The following is a 22397-nucleotide window of genomic DNA, read 5'->3' on the forward strand; positions in this document are numbered from 1 at the left end:
CCTAAAGGTTTTCACACACTCACTTCCAGTGAAGGCCCACACAGGGGCATCCAGATCACTTGCTGAGGAGACGGGGGAAATAAATTCATGCAAATCAGTAAAAGATCCCAAAACAAACTAAAGATGGTGAATACGTTAATTTACATCTTTTCCTTTCCTTTTTTTTTTGTGACATCTCCAGCTCCTTTTCACTAACCCTTAAGTGAGTAGAAAAAGTTGGAAGAGTCGAACTCTACCTTAAATTATCAGAAAAAGGCAAGATATGCACACTATTTGCATATTAGCCTTATCTTTGCTATAGGTCTGTTTGAAGGAATTATTCTGTACACTCACCACCTGTAGGCAGAATTGCAAACAATGAGAATTCAGTCCAAAATTCCGTTGTATCAGACAATACACAAAATTAGTGCTACAATTTAAAAAATCAAAGCAAAAAATAAAGAGTATAAACCATTTATTTTTGAGCAAATATCCTATACAACTGTGGCTTGACTACCATTAAACTGCTAACAAAGTAATAGCAAAGAATCTGGTAAAATAGATTCTTGAAAATCTTTCAAGTCCTGCATGACATTTGGAATGATTTCAAATATAGGAAAAATCCAAACCTCACCTATAAGGAGCTTATTCAGCTTGCATCTTGTACAACTTTTACAGTTTATAACTGGATAAGTGTTGATGCATAAAGCTGTAATTCGCCAGTGTTGATCAAAATTCATATTAAAATAAATAAGCAAACATACTGAGATGATACAAGCCAAGCATATAGAATTCATCCTAATTACGCTTGATCAGAGGGATTCAAGTAAACAGTCACACTATGAAATTTCCAAAAGAAAGCAATCTAGAAGCAATTGCTCTCACCACCCTCTCAGAGCAATTTTCTCCTAATATTAGCATTACTCCTATAAACCCATTGGCTAAATTTATAAAATAAGATGTTTAAAGGTAAATTATAAAACTAATACATTAAAAAAATGGTTCTTCATAATCTAAAATATAATAAGCTGGACCTTCATCTTTCAGACATGTCACCAAAGAAGGGATTCTTTACGCTTAAATCTTGAAATGTTAAGCACTAGGTTCATTATCTGTTCTCTGCCTTTTCAATGCAGATCCAGCTTATCCAAGATACCGATTTTATAAAGATCCACCTTTCCTACTCAAAATACCTGCTTTTATTCAACTCATAGACAGATGTCTATTTTTCTTCCCCAGGAGGAAGGAAGAAATATAGAAGGCCATTTTAAACAATCCAGTGAATTTTTACATGACTCAAATTATGTGTGATGAATGGGTCAGGTAAGTGAGGATTTCTGGGTTTCTCTGTCACAACGGGAGTTATGAACCTAACTGTGTTTGTAATTTTGTTCTGTTAGGGTACAATTTAGTGTCCCACAATACCAACAGAACTGCTTTTGATGTGTTTGGTCAGCACAAAAGAAAAATCAAACCATCATACTGGATACCTATAGCCAGCAGACATGTCCAGCTGAGGATTTGAATTGCAATTTGTATCAAATATGAACATCCAGGTAGCTTTTGATCCATCCTCTTTAACTTCTCATGTGCAAAAGGAAAGCTTGCACAGCATACAGCAGCACACTAGTAAACATCAAAATAACTGTGTGTTTGAAGGCTGCTGTTCACTTAGGAAATGAGGAATCCATATAATCTCATTGCTGGCATTAACAACGTCATCACAGTTTTCACACACCAAGCCCACTCTTGCCGCAGTCTTTAATGCAAAGTGAAAAAGAAAAGGATCTCCAAAATCATCAAAGTGCATGTTCTGCCCCTCTAACAGAGGAGTGACATGGCAGTACCCCCTCAGGGGAAGTGGTGTGCTGCTGCCCCCAGGTGATGCAGATGCGCCATGGTTCAGAGGTGGAGAGGGGACAGGGAGGTGGGCAGGAGAGTCAAAGCTTCAGCATCCTCGCTTCTGTGTGTATCCGGCAGATGATATCCCCCGGGGGAGCACCCAGGAGAGCACAGAGTGGTCATAACTGCAATTTGGTTTGTGGCAGCAGGACATGTTTCTAGGAGGGAAAGAAAAACACTATTGTTAAAGTTTAGCTGGAGGGAATATTTGTTCTTGTGACCTCGGTGGAATACGAGCCACATGTCATGCTTGTTTGAGAGACACACACTGAGCCATCAGCTCAGCAACTACTTGGGAGGCAGGAATCATCCATTATCTTTTTAATGGACTTTAATTCAGTATTTTAATTGTTTTATGACCACACATCAGAGGTGTTATTATTACCACTGCCATGAAAATTGCTATGAATGAAGTAGCATCTCTCCAAGAGAAAAATTATCTATTTTCTTGGATGGGTAAGGAGACAGAAGCTGTTGTTTTTCTGACACATGCTGAGAAATACTTAGGAAATATCACTAATTTTCAGGGCAGAAAGGGGGAGCAATTAATGCCTGCAGCTGATAGCTTGTGCCCTTGAAAAACGATATGCTGCAAGGAGAAAATATGTAGTTCTGAAGTGTGTCTCCCTTATGTCTCAAAGCATCAGGAATAAGTGATTTTAATGGATTATTAAAAACTTTCCCTCCACTATGATTGCACTGTAGGGAGCTGCCATCAGCAGTGAGCTACTTGCTGTCATGGTAGAAATGTGTGTTTCAGATTCTGGCCTAAATGGAGATGATTGGTGGTTGATGCCTCTCCATCTGCAGTGTAATACACTTAGAAAATAAATAACATCTGCCAGAGGGCCTCTTTTGCTTTGCAAGGAGATTCAGTTGGGTTCCCTTTCCTTACCCATACAGTGGCGTGGGTATGTGTGCCTGCCCTCACAGATGGCGGGCACATGAGTGCTATCCTCAGGATCTTCAATATATACAATAGTGCTGCACTGGGCTATGTGTTTTCTTCGTAAAGGGCTGTGAACCATGAGCCCTCTGAACCTGTGCCAGAGAATCAAGAGATCTATTTTAAAATGCTATGCTCATTTTCTACACTTTCTAGGGCGCTCTCAAGTCACATTTCCAAGCTTCACCATGCAATCATGGAGAATTCTTTCTTTCCAAAATGACAGATTTGCTAGTGGTGGTGACAGCATGTTCTGAGCGAGTTGGTCAGTCCCATGCTTCTTGGGCCTTTCATGGCTTTACTACAGACCAGCAATTAACATTGGAGGCATTGACAATGCTACTGATCAGAAAAGTCTTTCCTCAACAAACCTTGCTGTGTTACTAAAGGCACCAATTCAAACATGTAAGGCTTATACGTGGAGAAGGAAATGTTTCAGCTCTTCTGGGAGGAGAAGTCCAGTTATTTTTTGATGTTGCTTGTGTCCAAAGCACCTCCTGATGCACAGGCGGCACAACTGCATCAAGGACAGCGGCCCTGGAGAAAGGGGCAGGACAAAAGTTACGCATGTGGCTTTATCACTCCAAAACTGTTAACTTGAAACATCAGCTGCGCATCACTGCTCCCCCCACCTCCTGCAACCCACCTCGTGCCAGGGGTGCATGGGCCCCAGAATACTCAGAAGTGAAAGACCAGACCTGCACCCACCAAAGGACATCAGCCCACCTGCAGTGCACTTCAAGCCTAGTTAGTCACTCTGTCATTACACAGTTGCAATTAGCATTAGCAGTGTCAGTCTTTCCCTTTTAAGCTGCATGAGAGGGAAACAGTTTGTGTTGTCTAAGAAGAGATGATTGATGTTTCCTTCAAAGTCCTTTCCCTCTCACTTCTCCAGGGAGACCCAAGTTTGCAACCCACTTCTTGCTTGAGACTGACAGTCACAGAGGAGCTATAGGAGTGCAGATAAGAAGGGTGCAAGGAGGCAGCACCAGCAAGCGTGGACAAAGGGTGGGGTGTTGGGAGTGGAGAGGAGATAAGAAAAGGCACTGAAGGAAGCAAAAGGGAGGTAGGTGAGCTGGGAGAGGACAATTTAGGTACCACATGACATGCCTGCCTGCTAGGCAGCTAAGATAGCAATGACCAGGGAGCTGAAGTGTTAGCACTAGTGGAGGAGTACAATCATAGAATCATAGAATAGTTAGGGTTGGAAAGGACCTTAAGATCATCAAGTTCCAACCCCCCTGCCATGGGCAGGGACACCTCACACTAAACCATATCACCCAAGGTCTTGTCCAACCTGAACACTGCCAGGCATGCACTGGGAAAGAACAGGGGCTGCAGCAAAAATGTAGTGAGGTGACAGCTTTAATCACCTTTTGAGACTTCCCTCATGCAGGTTACCACATTTCCAGCAGATCTACAAGGCTGAAAACTGCTGTACAGGAAGGGCTGTGCGAAGAGCTGCTCCCTTCTGCTAGAACTCAACAAATGAGTTGAGTTAGTTGCCCAAAGGCTAGGTACAAAACAAGGCAAGCTAATATAGGACAAGTTGAATTGGCTATTGTAGTGTCACGCTGTGTGTGTCTTTGGTCATTCTGATCCCACAGATAAATGCCCTGCCTGTAAACATCTCATTTTAAAAAGCTTCAATTAAAAAAATAAGAATTACTTCAAACCTAAAGACTTACCAAAACACTGGAAAATACTAAGCAAGCACAAGCATACTCCTTAAAAACACAGTGCATTTTTGGATCATCAGCTAGTTCTCCAGCCCACAAGTAGAATTTTCTCTGCAATGAATTCAGGGTATGCGGTGATCTGGCAGGATGATGAAGTAATGGGAAGGGAGACCACCACATGTACTACACCTGTTCTGGGCTAGTCCTAGGGTGACTAGGTGAGGACACTCACCAACTCATCTCTGGGGTGAAAAAATGCCGCAGATGCTGCCCCCAGAAACTGTGGCATGGGGGGAGAGGAGCCATGTGTGGGACACGGGCAGGAGAGCAGCAGCTCATTCATGCCAGTGCTGAGGGGCTGTGGGGCTGGCAGGGTGACTCTGATCCCCACAGCACATCTCCAAACCTCTGTGTGAAACCAGAGGAGTAACGTTACAGCACTATCATGGGCTGCAACTGACAGTTCAGCCAGCAAAAGAAGTTGGACATCAGCCATCCATCAAGCATGACCCTACTCAGAGAAGGGCATGTTGGAGAACACCAGAAAAACACTACTCAGCAGCAAAATGCCTTTCAGACATTTATAGTTTCTGATGTCAATTGCTGAATTTCACTTGGAAAAGTTCCTTACTGCGCTAGCTGTTAGCTCAGCCTGAGCAGCGGTTCTCCTGCCAGCTCCATAGGGTGTGCCTGAAATATTATTCTATCTCAAATAAACAGGACACACGTGGTGCCACAGGAGCTGGGAGTCCATCACGGCAGGGATTTGAGCTGAAAAGAACACCACTGTGCACCACAGATTGGACTGTGAAACCAAATACCAGTTGCTCACACATAACATGTGCAGCACAGTTATTTTTATGCTCTCATGTTCCTGTCATTATTTCAAACAGGGCCTGACTCATCACTTTGTTATTCCAGTTTTACCTTGGTGTAAACTTTTTCTGACAACAAATCACATCAATATCTAACTGGCACAACAGAGTCCTAGACCACACCATCATCAGCTTGTTTAAAATAACGAAAATCCAGATTATTTAGTAATGCGTATAGCTTACTGACTGAATGAGAACACAAGTACAACAACGAATAGACACTAGCGACCTTATTCTAATTTTTCTCAAGAATAGTAAATAAAATTTCCCTCTGTAATTCATTAAAATATTCATAATCTATAACATAAAATTACCTGGCACTATTTCTTTTACAGGTACAAAATAAGCTCTTCCTAAACATTAAGCTTACAGTTTGATACTGTTGGATGGTTCAGCACATAATGTTGACCTTTAAAAACAGACTAGTGTATAAATATATATACATATATAAATATATATTCATTATATAATTTCTGTGCAATTTTCCTTAATCCTTACAAAAAAAACCACATTTTTTTTTATTTTAAAGATACTTTTGCACCTACATAGGAACATGACCAAGCAATTAAAGTAAACGGCAAAGAACTAGAAGATCAGTCTTTCAATGTACTTTTTTCTTTCCTCAATGTTACATGCTGATATCTCAGTATGAGTATCACAGTTGTGGCTGCCCCATCCCTGGAAGTGTTCCAGGTCAGGCTGGATGGGGCTTTGTGCAACTTGGTCTAGTGGAAGGTGTCCCTGCCCACGACAAGGGGGTTGGAACTGGATGATCTTTAAGGTCCCTTCCAACTCAAACCATTCTGTGATTCTATGATTCTATGCATTGAATATTTTCTGTTTGGAATTTTGCATTTATTCTGAGACAAGTGTCTGGCACACACCTGATTGTCAGAATACTGTATAACCAAAGATCTGAGTCCTAGCACTCACTAGCTAGTCTCAACTCCCATCAGAGAAGATTCGCTGCTTGTTTGCCAGCACACTCCAGGTAACACTCCTGGGTCTACTGTCTCAGACACAAGGGAACTGAGAAGTTCCAGCTGACTTCAGTGCTTTAGGTAGTCAGAAAAGGCTACCATTAATATCTATCTAAGGAGTATTCTGTTTGGTTTTTTTCACTCTAAACTCTATTTTTCATTATATTACAAGCTCCATATGATTGTTCTCCAATGCAGTAGATTCACAAATCAGAGGTCAAAAGATGAGTTATTGTTGTTATCTCTGCTAGTGTTCCACTATACTCTGACACTAGAAAACACAGTGTCCATATGTTAGTGAATGGAATACACTTAGCTATTCTCAGTTTTATAGTGTGAGTAGCATGGAATAGTATAGCCTTCTGCAGCAGTTTGTCTGTTTTTTCCTTAACATATCCTGACTGAAAGAATAAAACGAGTGTTAAGGTGCACCTTCTTTCTGCAGGAACAGTCGCCCCACAGGACTGCTGGGTGGTACCAGCTCCATCGGCCTCTTTCTTTCATCATTCTTCACCCAAATGTCTGCTCCAAAGTCAATCAGCAGTGTCACCAGCTCCACACTGCAATTCCTGGCAGCCGCATGCAGAGGGGAGTCCAGGCCCTTGCCACTGTTCACATTTGCTCCTGAACACCAAGACATGACAAAGAATAATGACAAAGAATAATGGCTATACAGTAGCCATTTTCCATTTCCCACACTAGCTGCTATTTCTCTGAATAATCCATAAATGCTCTAGCATCCACCAGAAGTAGATTTCCTTACACTGGGGCTTGGTACTACAGTTTGCACACAAACAACTCACACTGGTTGAGGAAGAGTGAGGTTGTGACTAAGAATATGATCCCAGAGGAACTGTGCATGAAGTCCTTCATTCACGGTTCAGCTCATGAATATCTTGAAGCGGGACAAAGATACAGTTTCACCTATGGCCCACCTTTGTTCCCCATCCCAGTGCCCCATTCCATTAAGATATACGCAGGGTTTCAACCTGCTCTATACTGGAGGCTTAAACTGGTGGGATTTTCAAATGCCAGATTATCTGTTGAGGAAAAAAATGTGAGGATGGAAAAGTTCTGGAGGCATAGTGGGCAGGTAGAGGAGGAAATAAACAAGCACCTCTGATGAGTGCTCCCCCATCTATTATCCTTGGCTAATGGCTCCTAAAACACCCTAAGAAGGGTGAGCTGCAGAAATAATTCTGAATTATTCACAATGTTTTTATAGTACACACACTTCTATAGGAGACTGAAAAAAAAACAACCCACAAAACCTAACAACAACAACAAAAAAACAAACAAAATCCCACACAAATAAAAAAATAAATTAAAAAAAAACACAGAAAAACCAACCCCAAAGTGGCACACACCAGAAAATAATAGCCAAACATTTAACATTTAGATTAATTTGTATTTTGCTTCTTCCAAAAACCTAAAAGATCACTGTGCTAAATAATGATCTACCTACCTAAAAGGTAGGTAAAATGTTTTCCAAAATCCTATGTAAAAATGATTGAGCCAGTTGTGTTGGGTAAACTGGGAGGAAAAGAAAAAAAGAGATTTTTTTTTCTGTCCATGTCAAATAACTGTGGCATCACACACACAGACACTGGAAAGGATGGTGTTAGTTCCAGCCACCAGTGGCCATGTGAAATCCAGGATCACCCATCATTTGTTGGGAACTGTAAATCTGAATTCTGGTGTCAAGAAGACTCTGGTTACCCTGCTACCCCATTTGACTCATGGCTGCCATTAAGAGCTAAACATCTTCAGGTCTCAGAGCAGGAACTTCTCTAAATCTTCAATGCATAGAAAACTCAAAGCTGGTTGTTGCAGGAAACAAAAGTACACAATCCTCTATTTTTCTCTTTACCTGACTCAAGCAGCTTCTTGGCACAGTTCACTTGCTGATTCTCACAAGCTACATAAAGTGGAGTACCCAGGTGTTTGATGTTGTGGTCTATATTTGCCCCATGGGATGCGAGGAGTTCAACACATTGCATGTGACCTTAAAAGGGATAAAGGAAAAGTCAAATTCCCTATTGCAGTGGTGCAATTTGGCAATGATTCAATGTTTTGTTTTGTCAAGAGATAGTAGTTTAACACTTTCTTCCACTCCAGTGTTTCCAACCTGGAAAACAGGAGGTGTAAAACCACTGTTAGAAAAAACAGGCCAAATCCCTCACATTTTATCTGACTCAGGTGTCTTCCAAAGATGAGATGAATCACACTATGCTTCAGATGTCCACATCAGAGGTGACTGACCTGGACAATGCATTAGATGTAAGGAAGAAATTCTTCATTGTGAGGGTGGTGAGGCACTGGCACAGGTTGCCAAGAGAAGCTGTGGCTGCCTCATCCCTGGCAGTGTTCAAGGCCAGGCTGGACAAGGCTTGGAGCAGCCTGGTCTAGTGGGAGGTGTTCCTGCCCATAGCAGGGGGCCTGGAACTGGATGAACTTTAAGGTCCTTTCCAACCCAAACCGTTCTATGATCTCCTTCCAGGTGTCACCCTGTAAACTCAGAGGCCCCAAGAGCGAAGCTGAGCTGCACTCGATAAGCACCAGGAGTGGGAGGAACTGCATCACTTGTGAGGAGACCAACTAGGAAAGTATTTCACATGACCAAAGTCAAACAAATTATCTCTCTCTTTCACTTCAACACATTTCTAGCAACATGGAAAGGAGTGGTGATGCCTTTGAGATTACCTCTTTTAGCAGCTTCATGGATGGGTGATGCCAAGTCACAGGGTGGGTGTAGGCTGGCTCCATGCTGCAACAACAAATTCATGCAAGCCACACTGCCGCTGACACAAGCGCTGAACAATGGAGTGTGCCAGTCCACAGTAACTCCATTCACCTGAGGGAAAATAGCACAATCAGGCTTTTTTGGGGTTTTTTTGGTCTTCTCAGTGTTTCAAAACTGATGAAAATTATCCAGTTTCTCAACAGAACCCTGAAAACAGGGTTTTCAATTTTTATTTAATTTCTTGGGAAAAAAAGTGCCTGTTGGTTAGGAAGATTACAAACTTTTATTAAAAAGTTAATTAAGAAAATCTTTTGAAAACTTGCCCCCAGGTCTCTCCTCCTGCAAAAGAATGTACCAGTGCCACTCTGGGCTCTCTCAGGAGTTACCAAGTTACAAAGTTAAATGCATGCCCATTTCTGTAATCTAGCTGAAACCTACCTGCCTGTAGTCCTCTCCTGAAACAGTGCATTTTTAGTTGAAAATGTGCAACCCTCATTTTTTTTTTTTTTAATTTTAAACTGAAAGGTAATAAATATACAGTGAGTTTTCTTATTCGCTATAATTCCAACATTCGCTTGAAAAGTAGAGGCCATAAGACACACCTATTTCACTATTTTACTTGCATGTTTTTTTCAATTTTCTTCCCATTTTATCATGTTGTCCTAACAGTCCTGCACCTCTACTTGAGGCTCTTTATATCAATACCAATGAGATTAGTTTGTGCATCCTTAACTGTTGCAGGATTATAAAACCTTTGCAAGAAGAACTTCCCCTTATTCTTTCAGTAAATGATGAGAACACTGCAAGTTATTTAAAGAACAGCAGTAACATTTATATCTGTGCTTTCTGGATTATTAAAAATGGCATTTTATAACATGCACCTTAAGCAGAGCTAAATACAAGGTGTAAATCACAGTGATATGCTGGCATGAAATAGTACGTCACCTAGCATTAAAATATGATCATAAAATATATTAACACTAGAGATAATGGTCTGTCTATCATGTACTCACCTGAGCACCATGTTTTAATAGGACACTGACACATGCAGCATGACCCCCTAGGCAGGCTTCATGCAATGGAGACACCTGCGTTGCTGTAACAAGATTCACATCACTTCCCTGATGAAATAATGGAAAATATCATTGCAACCAACTACCAAAATCCTTCTACAGAAAACAAAACAACCCAACTTTTTAGCTTTAAAGATTTATGTAATCAGACCTTTCTCAACTGCCTGGAGTTACTCATCTCAATAAGTAGAGAAGGAGGCTATGAGCCTTCCACACACTTCTAATCAGCACAAAAAACTGTAGGCAGTGGACTGTCTAATGGGACAATACAGACACCCTTTTAGGAACTCAGAATGACTTTATTTCTACCACACCATGGATAACAAAACCTGAAATAACAAAACAAGATGAAAAATTGATACTAGGGTTCTTAGCAAGGTCATGACTGACACATTTTTACATCACTGCTCAAGCCTTCTGACTTCCTCCCTGCTGAGGCTGTGGTTGTTTGACTAGATCAAACACTGAAATGCTTTTGTGGTGTTTTCTGCTCCTTGTAGCAAGGCACACTGAAGGAAAGCCAGCCCCTGCATTAGAAACCATTGTTTTGATTCTACAGGAATTTTTGTTTCTAGCACGCTTGATGGTCCAGAAGGTTAAGCTGGAAAAATCTCAAATATCCTTCAGTTCCCATCAACTCCTCCACAGGCTAAATCCAAGAATTTCAAAGAAATGGATCAGTGAGGCTCAGGAATCGTTTCTCACCAGCCCTGCCCTGCTGTAGCAGGAGCCGGGGCCCTGGTACCCTCAGGCAATTCAGAAACAGATGTATGTGAGGTTGAATTGAAGTCTCAGCCAGAGCCTTGCCTAGGTCTGGAGCTGCTCCTCAGCCAGGGCTCCAAACACTGCTGGAAGGTGCAGGAGTTGCAGAAGGAATTCTCCAGCTGCCCAGAGACCCCAGCAACCAGAGTCTCATCACCCGCACTAGAATTAAAGTACGACCCAGGGTATATCAATACACCATCAGCTTAGTGTACAGAGCTTGCACTAGACAAAGAACTGCTTGTAGAAAAATTAACCCGTGAAAGGGTACCTGTTTGATGAGTTTCGTCAGAGTAAACAGGCGTCCATGGATAGAAGCATCGTGTAAAGGAGACCAGTCTGAAACAAAGTCTGCATAAAAAGAAAGACAGGAAAAAGGCTAACAACTCCATGGACTGTCACATCAGCATACTTTTTACTTCAACTGCATGACACCAGCAAAACTCTCTTCTTCTATTTTATTACTTGAGCTGCCAAGTTTTCCTTGGAACAGCTATCGGGAGAGAGTGAGACAAGAGGATAGCTTCTCTCTGGATGTGTTTTTAACTCATCCTGTGCTGGTGTTGAGCAGCTGCACTCCCCTTCAGAAGACAACAGAGGGATTTGCAGAAAATTGCATTGCTCTGACTGAGCTTGGCCTTCACATTGAACTATTTCCAGTGCTTTTGTATTCACAAGCTCATTACGCTTAACCAATTAGTGCAAAAGGACCACATTTTGAAGATGTTATGGCTGCTCAGGCATTTACCTCTGCTCAGAGCTGGGCTGGAGTCAAACAATACCTGACAAGGAAGGTACCAAAATACAAGCTGTAGATTCTGCCTTGCAGTTTTCACTGTTTGATGCTAGCCTCTGAAGTGGTGTATTTTAAGTAATAACTGTGCTCTCTGCATTGTTGAAGCCACAAAGTGAGGTATAGCATGTATAAATCGTAGAAATATGAATAGAAGGGGAATTTCAGTGGAATCTGGAAAGGGACTTTATATAAGGGCATGTAGTGACAGGACAAAGGGGAACGGCTTTAAGCTGAAAGAGGGTACGTTAAAAAAATTCTTGCTGTGAGGGTGGTGAGACACTGTAACCCAGAGAGATACAGTGTGCTGGAGCAGGGTGATAACCAACTGTGTCAGCCATGTCCCAGCCTGTTGCGTTACTGCTCTCTCATCTTCAAGCATACTCAGTAAAGGACATGAACTTTAAACAAGATAAGATCTAGTATAGTGAGACTTACAATGGTTTTGTGGTTGGAAAATTTTGCACTATGTAAATTGCAACCTGAGGATGGTGGTGTCTGAAACATGTTTTTTATCACACGCAGAATATCGTTGCCTGCATAACTATGTTAGGTAGAGGGATATTTTTCTGCCAGGATAGTGGCTGCAAAAGGTCTGCTATAGATTTATAGTTATTCTTGCAAGACTCTTTTATGACTGTGCAATATACTTGCCAAGAGTTGTTCATATAGGTGAAAGGATTGTTTCTGCTACTACAATACACCATTTTTTAGTTACTTGATGTAGCACACTTTTGCAAACATGAACACATTGCATCTTACCATCTCTGAACAATGGCTTATTGATGGACTAAACTAGGCTTTTGATTTTCCCATTTAGAAGCTAATGCCATTGCTCAATCTGCATGAGTTGTAAGGGAAGCATCTTTATAGTAATTCTAAAAATCTAGATTGAAGAACAAGTTTTATGAGCTGCAGCTTGACCTTTTTTTGGCCACACAAATACAGGTGGGGTTTTATGCAATCTACTAGAGTTGTTATACTATTGTGTCAGCAGTCTTGTGACAAAAAGGGAGGTACACAGTCATGCCATCACAACCATGTGCAGAATTTTTCCATTCAGCACTTTCTTGAGAAAAGACAAGTTTCTACTGAAACTAAAAAGAGCCAGACCAGAGTCGTCTATGGCCAGGACTGGCCACAAGCTTGCGATTTTGCCAAGTCTTAACAATGATGTTAAAGACTCATATGCATCAAAAATAAATGTCAGTGGAAAATAAAAAGAGGCATGTACCAACATGCAGTAATCCAGCTGGGAATTCTGGGCTGAAAGGAACTTTCATCCTAAATGGAAGTGGAGGGCTATGGTAGCTTCACACCAGCCCTGGATACATTAGGAAGGGGGTTGAAGGGCCTCTCTGATGACTAATTGCCATGGCATACCTCCAAATCTGCTGCCGTGACCAGCATGGCCCCAAGCTGCCATCTCTCCTGCCCTAACTCCATTTGCAGCAAGCACTCCACTCTGAAGCAACACTGGGGAGGCAACCTCCCTGCAGGGGAAGGAAAGATTCCTCAGTTCCTGCACCCAAGGCATCACGCTCCGGCAAACCACAAAGTTTCTATTTTCTGTCTGCTCCAGGCTGGAACTGATGTTCCTTGGCTGGAGGAGGAGGAAGGCTGAAGTAGATGGTGGGGTCTCACTCCCTTCTTCTGCATACCACAGGAGGCAAGTCAGTAGTACAAATGATCTGTATTTATACCATACACAGGCTTTTGATTAAAGCCTAAGAAAATGCCATGGACTTTTAATGCCATGGACTTTCAATTCTAAAATAGTGACCTTTTGGAGAGTCCTCAAAAAACTTTGCGCAACAGAGCTGCCTAAGGAGTAGAGAGGCTAGTGTATGTGGGTGGCAGAGCTGTGTATTACCACAGGAACAAGGATTTCTTATTGCCAAAAACATGTACAACTGTTCTTTCACAGAGGAATGAGACCGTTTATCCCAATTTTGTTTACCCACACCTTAGTCCATAGGCAAGTTGAGTCAAGCCTCAATAGCTTCAGCATCTAGACATTCAAAACCCACTGTTTCAGTGGCATTGGGTCACCATAGCTCCCCTTTTGCTACTGAAAATCCCAGCAAGTCCATTAAACCTCTTGTTTAATTGCACTGCCATCACTTGGACATGTGAACGCTGGCAGGGCTCTGTACACAGAGGGAGCCTTGTAGCAATAGCCACACAAATATTCGAACCCTGACCACTCTGTGTGGATAGCAGAGCACTCATTTTTGTGGCGATGGTTGAAAGTATCTTTTCCAGCCCCTGATCAGGTGGAGGGTGTTGACACTCCCTGCCTGTCTCCAGGCTAGTTTCCTTCCATAGTGGTCATGCACAGTGGAGCTTTCAAGGGGCTTTGAAATCATTTTGTCAGAGGTATGCTCTTGCATATTTGTATATACACATGCCTATGGCATTAGATATAACAGTATTACAAATGGTATTCTTCGTATTTTAAGGCTTTCTCTAAAGTTTATGATATATGTAGCTTGAGACAAATAAATACATTCCTGCTGTGAGTTGCTAGCAGAGCTTATTGACTCCAGTAAGGAACAGGCAGGCACAAGAGGAATGGAATGAACTCTGATTTTCAAAGGACCAAACGATCTATGTGGAACAGTGTGGCATGTGGGCTCCCTTCCTTCCAGCCTCCGTTTTGCTGGACCTCATCTCTAGTGTGGAAGTCATTCAATTCATATTGTTAATAGCCTAGCTCCCACCCCAGCCTCAGGACATATGTGTACACACGTGTACATATGTGACACACATGAGGAAAGGCAGACTACACAGCAGATATACTGACCATCTTTGCATTGTGGTTTTAGGGTCTTAATTTTCTATGAGGTGTGAGTGGAAGCATCCTGAATAGCCCAGTAAAGGAGTGAGTGTAAAGTCACATTATCTTAATTACCTCATTCCCTCTGCACTCACCATCAGCTGAAGGAGCAGCTTCTCAGATAACAGAACTACAGGGAACACATCCAGCTAAACTGTTATGTGAATCTAAATTACTTGTCTTTTGTCACCATGTCATATTTTCAATGGCTCTTGGCCAGACAACAGAACAATGATCAAAGTGAGGCCATTCGTCTAAATAACTCTTCACTGGTGACTACAACCGCATTGGTCACAACTGACCACAAAGCCCTGGCCATTGGAGAAAAACCTGCTAGGGCTAGTGGTTCAGCCTGGGGAACAATACTTAGGTCTGCTCATCTGAAAGAAAAAAAGAAAAAGAAAAGGACAAATGATAAATGATAAAGGGAAAGGAAAAAAAAAAGGAGAAAAATGGAAAAAAAATATATAGATCCCCCAAACCAACCAACCAAACAAAAAAATAAAGACGAAAAAAGTCAAAGAAAAAAGGAAAAGAAAAAAAAAAGGATAAAAGAAAAAAGAAAAAAGAAAAAAGAAAAAAAGGAGAAAGGAGAAAGGAAAAGAAGGAGGAAGGGAATGAAAAGAGAGAAAAAAAAAAACAAACAAGGGAAACTGAGCCAATGTTGAGCTGCCATATTGCAACTTCTTTTTCAGTGTGCTGTGGTGTAAGTGTTGCATTTGTTTCCACTTGTACAAACTGTGGTACAGAATCAGACACATTTTTTTTCTGTGATACACTAAAACCCACCAAAAATACAGTACCAAATAGGAATAGCTTATTAAAATCCCATCTTTAGTAAGGGGGCATGGGGACATACAGTAGGACTGACTTTGGACCTGCCCTGGAAGCAGAACATCAGGAGCAACACACCACTGTAGCCTGACCCAACCCTTTGCTGCCACTGGCAGAGGTGAAGTCTTGTGGCAAGGCAGGAGCATTACTTACCCCTCATCAGTGGGTTTGATAGAGACATTGCAGATGCCTGGCCTCTGGCTCCTTGCAGTTTGCTGCCTTTTTGATTTGCTACCTCATCATCCATCTCAGCCCCGTCTGTCCAATTTCTGTTTTTTCACTTCGTGGTCGGTCTCAAGAGTTCAAATTCCATCGTCCCCGGCAAGCTGCCAGTGGTGGGAGTGATCTATTAAGCAGACTCTGCATGCACGAGACAAGCAGAACTTGCAACAGACCAGTACATGGTGCCGGCAGCACTTTGTGCAGAAACTCGAGTACCTGGGTTGGGATTTAACGAAGCAGCTCCCTGGCTGCCCTGGTAGGCAGCCAGCGATCCGGCGAAGCGAGAGATGTGCCTGATGTCACATCCTCTCCAACCCTGCACCCAATCGGGGCGCCCGCCGTCCGTTTTTATCAGGAAGGAAATTCTTAGTTTGCCAAAAAAACAAGACAGAAAGAGCCAGTTCAACTAGTTAAGCAAACTCTGCCTGCAGGGGATCTGCAAATAAAACCCACAGAGATACGAGCGTGTGCTGATCTGCACCACTTCCGAGCAAGATGTTTGCAGGCAACTTTGCTGCATGCCTCCCTGGACACTGTACACCGTGCAAAACCATCCCTCTTATCTGTCAAGCTCTGATTGTATGCAAGAAAAGGAGAGACGAATGCCTGCTGCACAGCAATGATTACTGCATACCCTACAGATATTAAACCCACATGTCTGGGGAGCTGTACTTCCCACTGGAGGCCCTGTGCTCTCTGCACGGTGTGGAAATCACAGCACCGCATAGGCTTATTTTTTTCCCTCCTAGTTCAATCAATTTCACTGAGTCACAGTCACATCAGAGTTTCCTAACTAAGCAGTGTCCTTTTAGTTTCAAGCAATTTATCTGTCTAAAATAAGCATCATGGACCTACCAGCAAACAAATGGCAACATTTTGTCAGGAGGGCTTCCGCCTCATTTGTCTGGATCTGTTCACAAGAATTCTGTTCTCACGGATCATCTCCATTTGCACCTTTTTTTTTCCCACATTACTATAATTCACAGGCACAAAATCCTTTTTCTGTCCCTGAATATTTGCCCATTTTCATGCAAATGAAGAGCTTCCATGCAAAAGTCTAAACCATGTTAATAAAAAATTAAGCTGTTGCAGGGATTTTTTTTCTGCCTACTAGAGCAGAATGCATATTTGTGTATTTAGAGATATAAAGTTACTAATCCTGGGCTAAGCCTGATCCTACCTCAGCTGAGTCTAAGCAACTTGGTTTAATTTTTATTCCTATCTACATCACATGCAAGAAATCTGAGGTGTCCCCTTCTGAATTCCTCCTGGCTCCTGGGTTTAGTTCTGCATGCTGGATTCAAGGTAACACTTTGCCCTGACTGGAAATTACATCTGTGCCTTAGCCATTGAAATTTCTGTATTAAAGGAGTTGTGGGTAAAACATGTAAATGAAAAAAGTGGTATAAATATTGGGTTTGATTGTTAACATGTAAAATGAGGATTGGAAAAAAAAATTCCCCTTTACTGTTGCTTGAGTTTGATGGTTAGGTTGCCATATCTTATGCATGTATTTTTTAGCAGTATTTAGCAGTATTTAAAAACAAGCATCAATTCCACCACTAAAAAAAATCAGCATATGCATCTAAATATGCAATAATAAGTTTGTAAGTGAAGAAGTATTAGCTAAGAGCTTTGAATTCATGTACAATAAGATGGAGGAATAAGACAGAAATTCCTTGGTTCCTGGTCACCCACAGAGAGTGAGCTCTTGGCCATTTTATTGTTTGACTAAGAGGCCTACTGACTCATAGGGTAATTGAATAGTCTGTTATTGGTTGCACATATTTTGGTCATGTTGTGCTACATCAGCCTTTGCCTTGACAGATGAGCTGTAACCACGTCTTCCCGGAGGGTGGTAAGGGTGTACAGAGCACCTAACGGTGCTGATGAGCCTGCAGCCCCCTCCATAGTGGCAGATATCCCTGCCCTTCATCACCCCTTCTGAAAGGGTGTCTCCAAGATCCCCTCAGCAGGGTGGTAATCCACGGGCATGCTTATGCTGAGCTGTTGGTGTCCTGGTCCACATGTATTTGTATCTGAGGGAGTAGATGACACAGGGTTCACAAAAGGAGTTTCTGTTTTGATCACGCTTGTCTTCTGAAGCACCAGAGTGGCAGAGACTGGGGTAAAGCCACAAGTGCAGGATCCAGTTGCTACATCCATTCCTCAGAATTGCGACTCCTTTCAGGGCTACAGAACCACACTCTGTAATTTCACCCTTTGGCTATGATTTCACTTTAGATCATGGTATAATCCCAAATAACTAGATACTGAGACATTATTTTCCAGTCACAGGTCCAGAAATAGCTTTCTTGCAGTTTGTGAAAATGCAGGTTCCTGGGTTTCCCCACCCTTTGTCTTCGTCCTGTGTGGTACCTACCACAGCCTCTCTAGCACATGCACACCTTCTCCAAAAAGAATTATTTTCTGTTTTGCCAGATTTTATCTTTCAGCAATTTTCTGTGTCATGCACATTAACAAGGCTCATACTTCCTACAGTTGTAAGGAGTCTCATTTTAAACTCTGCTGAGTTTGTAGTAAAGGCACAAGTTTTACTTTACTTTACAAGTTTTATTAAGGCTGAATTAGAAACACAGAGAACAGAGTGAAAAAGAAAGACATGCTGATTTTCTTCAAAATTGCACAAATTGTACTCCTTTCTCTTTGCTGTGATTTTCCCCACAACAGTATGGGTAGCCAGGAAATCAGCATGTGAGGTTCCTAAAACCTGTAAGACACATACCATTATTTCCCAAGAGTAAAGCCTTATTGGTTATGTCTACATCGGCAATGAAGCATGGATCCCTTGATCAATGAGCTCCTGGAAGCTTCAGAGAGAAGTTTCAAGCCCTGAAATATTGCTTTAATGTGAGCCCAAACTCTGCTTCAATTAATTTGCAGATGCGAGATATGCTCAGAGCTGAGAGTGTAGCCCGTATACTGCATATATGCAGTGAGACTACATCAGAGAGTAGTTTGCAAATCATTTTTGGAAGCAAGCAGAAAATTCTCCAGTTACAAGGGAACATGTTTTAACATCAACCTGGATCTCGAGATAAACACCACACAACTTCAAATGCAGATCAGAAACAGCTTACACAACATAGAGACACACCAGAGCTTTTAGTCATTACAATACTATTTTGCATGTAAATAGCACCTACATCCCTAAGTTCTACATAAGTGAAGTTAGCTACAGAAATCACTTCATCATCATTCAAATGTGACCACTCACAGTCAAAAAAGGTGCACAGTAACATTGAATCTACAGCGCTGAATATTATTTTTTCTGTTTGCAGCATATCTTCTAAATAAAATAACATTTTTTTCTCCTTCAAAAATTTAACTTTATATAAGTAATTCAAATAAATGTTCTACTACCTTGTTTTTTTCTCCCACTTGTTAATCAGTTTTTAAATTTTGCATACCAATTATTCATCATAGAAAATACTTTAAAAATGTATAAAACTTTTTAATTACTCTTATTTGCACAAATATTGCTGCAAACAGTAAAAACGCACTGCTGATAAATCTGTCATAGCATGCAAATTCAGCATTGGTTTCTGAGGGTGCAAACCACAGAACTGCAGAAAATATTTGGAAATTTAACACAAAACGTGGAGTTCATTTAATTTACCTTCAGAGACAGAGCCAGAAATCTTAACTTTCCTTTAGAGCTAATGAAGAGAAATGGGCATTTTAAGACCGTGATTCATTTCACCTATCTTAGATGCCTGCTTTGAGAGGGTACAGATTAGGCCTTTAGAGTCAACCTTCACCGACTCTAAAAGGAAGCCCTAAATGGTGAACAGAGATGTAGGTGTGTATGTTCAATCAGTGAAACCCACCTTAAGAGTATAGATAAATCACATCCAAATGACTGGACCCTACCCACTCGTCAGCAGTGTTCTGGACTTTGTGCCGCACAGCCTCTGGATGCAACAGCACCTATACCTCAAAGGGGAGGATTTTGACAGACAGTTCTAGCAGATTTAGCTGCAGTGGTCTAAGCTGTTGGCCTGTCTAAGCTTCCCATTCCTCACTTTCAGCAAAGATTACCCACACCCTTACAAGGGATGGCAGCACTGGCCACAAATTGATGCTTCAGCTATCTTCATACATAGTCCACTGTGCTAGTTCAAAACCAAAAAAAAAAGCAATTTTCTTCTCTAGCCTGTAAACTTGAGCCCTGAGACACTATCACATATCACATTCTCCTCTAAGGCAGTAATTTCCAGCCAATGAGCAAGGCAAATATCTGGGACACCCATGTTTTAAATCACAGCAGTTAAATCTGCCACAGCTTGTCCGCAGGAATACTAAATCGCTGGCATCTTTTCCAGAGGTACCTGGGTTTTCCTTGGAAAGCTGCTGTGAAATCTTTGAGCAGACGTGAAGTAAAGAAGTTCTCCCTTGGAGAAATTTGTTGTATTGTCCAGTTCTTGTAACCCTAATTTCCTTTCCTCAAAGCAAGTCTCTCCTCCAGAGGCTGTTCTTCTAAGTGTTCTGAGTAAGCAATGTTTTCATTTTCCTTTTCTCTCACCCTCACAGAAACTTCACTTTGCAAGCATCCCATTAGCCTGACTGGGGACCAGACAGACTTCTGCAAGTAACTATTGTTTCCTTATGCAGGTTGGCAGTTTTACTTAACAAGGGAGTCTCTAAATCAAAGCAAACAAACCCCGAAGGAAGTAGCAAACACTTCTTGGCGTCAGTACCACCTAGATCTGTGTTTTAACTCATTGCAGGTACACAGAAGCATCAAGATTTCCCAGGGAGCAGGATAAACAGCATGAGAGCTTGCACACAACTTTTTTGTATTTTGTTTGTGGCAGATAGGGGATTAGGGGCATCCTCCTCACAGAGAGAAGAGCAGCAACACTGTTTTTCACTATCTGGTGCCAGATGTGTCTCAGCGAACACCTGCACAAGCATCTTCATATGCTACAAAATAAATCTTGACATTGCTTTCTAAACTGGCTTTAAGACTTACACACTACAGTCCATGCAGAAAGAATACAGACCCCAAAAGTTTTTTGTTGTGTTTTTTATGTTTGTATTTTTTATTTTTTTTTTTTAATCAAATCATTGTAATTCCAAGCCTTTCTTGGGTTTGGGTTGGTTTTTTTTGTCCTGTTTCATGGATTGTAATCATGGTTTGGCAACACTGCTAGGTTACTAGTGTGGTGAAATGTTCTCATGTGACAAATACACACCAGTAAGCAGATAATAGGTGTAACTACAACAAAACCCTAAACCTCGTAATTGAGAGCTATGATGGTTTTTACTACAGTCTCCTAGATTTTGGCTAACTGTAAGGTAGTCTTCCCAAACACCAAATATAAGTGGAACCCAAATCCAGGCATCAAGAAGATTTCAATTTCTCTTTCCTCCTCTTTTCTAACTTCTCATTATTAGTTTTGAAAAACAGTGGGAATTATTTGGTTTGCTGGCAATTTTTTTTGGTTCCCAGCCTTTCCTGTATAAGCCATTTCTGAAGAAAGCAAAATAATTTCCACAAAGATATTAATTTTGTCAGAAAACCAATTTCCATTAACAAAAAAACAAAAGTTAATGATAGTTTTCTATCAATCCCAGTGATTAGACCAGCATAGAAAAAAACAAATGTATCACAAGCAAGAGCAGCATCACTGAAGTCAGCTGAGTTGGCCTTGCTAAGCAGCACCCATAGCGGCTGGTCCCATTAAGAGCATATTCTCCATTATGCAGGCCTCCAGCAAATGCATCATCTTCCCAAGCCCAAAGGCCTGTGATGGTTTTTACCAAACCAAGCAAATTTCCATGTGTCCCCTTAGTTGCTCTCTCTTCCCATTGCCTATCAGTACAGGAGGCAACAGCAGTAACAGCTGAGGAGTATAGGAAAGGCAGACAGGAGGGGGAGAAAAAGCTCATGGGACGGAGGTATTTAATTAAGGGGCTCCTCTGCTCTGGTGTTTCTCTTTCCCATTTTCAATGGCGTTAGATGTTCTCTGTTCTTCTGGCACATTGCATTGCAACAAGCTCTTCCACCCACACTCATGGGCTGCTTTCCAGACCCTGATGGATCTTACCTCTGGAAATGTCCCTCATGTGATGTATCTTTTCACACTTTTGCCTGTGATGGGAACAGCATGCACCAGCTGTTCTCGCAGCCATGGCCTTCCAGGACTTCCCCATGGGAAAAGTTACCGCCACCTTGTCACTACTATAAAATGCAATCTGTGGACTTGCACAAAAATTAGCCCATGCTCCCTTAAACACTTGTCTTGACCAGGAGCTTCTGTTGGCTTTGAAAAATGGCCTGCAGAAAACTGCACTGCCAGTGCAACTGCTTGGGAAATAAGGCAGACAGAGGAAAATATCCCCAAACCTCGCATCTGTTTCTGTTCCCTGGCATAGCAGGTGTTCTCATTTTCTTTTGGAAAAGATTATTAGCAAACTTCTAAAATGGGTGAAATTCCAAGGCTGTGCTGAGCAACCTACTTACCCTCCCTTGCTCCCAGAAAATGGCATGCAGTGCTGTGGGGAAAAGGGCTTGTGGAATAGCCTATGTCAAGCCCATAAGACCTGAACTGTTCCTAACATGATCTTCAGTCATAAGAAATCCACGTTCCTGGTACTGGACAGATTAACTACTCAGATCAGGAGCTATCCATACTTTCTGTATGCGAAGTAGGGGCTGCAATAAACACCCATCTGCAGCAATAGTGTGCCTTTATAGATGTTTCCTTTGCTGTCCCCAAGCACAGCTTGGCTTTTGTTTTGCA

The 22397-nt window shown here is 41.7% G+C and overlaps 1 protein-coding gene across 2 annotated transcripts; it reads right to left on the minus strand.

Annotated features, from left to right (window-relative positions):
- Positions 1–437: 437 nt before the first annotated feature.
- Positions 438–16090, minus strand: ASB9 (ankyrin repeat and SOCS box containing 9). 2 transcript variants are annotated; one of them, XM_062603857.1, is made up of 8 exons: positions 15559–16090; positions 11211–11290; positions 10118–10225; positions 9060–9215; positions 8232–8361; positions 6794–6985; positions 3199–3364; positions 438–2039 (listed from the first exon to the last, which is right to left on the minus strand). In XM_062603857.1, exons 1-7 carry the CDS (start codon positions 15650–15652, stop codon positions 3240–3242), a joined length of 885 nt encoding a protein of 294 aa, XP_062459841.1. In that variant the 5' UTR covers positions 15653–16090; the 3' UTR covers positions 438–2039; positions 3199–3239. The 2 variants fall into 2 exon arrangements, with proteins under 2 accessions (XP_062459841.1, XP_062459840.1); XM_062603856.1 differs by having other exon boundaries at positions 8232–8366; positions 9065–9215; positions 15559–16089.
- Between the last annotated feature and the right edge of the window lie 6307 nt (positions 16091–22397).

This window comes from Pezoporus occidentalis, unplaced genomic scaffold (genome assembly GCF_034315485.1).
Source record: "Pezoporus occidentalis ecotype Australia unplaced genomic scaffold, CSIRO_AGI_Poc_V1 ctg81, whole genome shotgun sequence".
Classification (NCBI taxonomy): domain Eukaryota; kingdom Metazoa; phylum Chordata; class Aves; order Psittaciformes; family Psittacidae; genus Pezoporus; species Pezoporus occidentalis.

Coding starts and splice junctions, on each gene's coding strand:
- ASB9 (XM_062603857.1), bottom strand. CDS start 15,652: ATGGATGATGAGGTAGCAAATCAAAAAGGCAGCAAACTGCAAGGAGCC. Junction 11,291..15,558: donor ATCAAACCCACTGATGAGGG/GTAAGTAATGCT, acceptor CTTTTTATGCAG/ACTTTGTTTCAGACTGGTCT. Junction 6,986..8,231: donor CAAGAAGCTGCTTGAGTCAG/GTAAAGAGAAAA, acceptor CTTGGTGTTCAG/GAGCAAATGTGAACAGTGGC.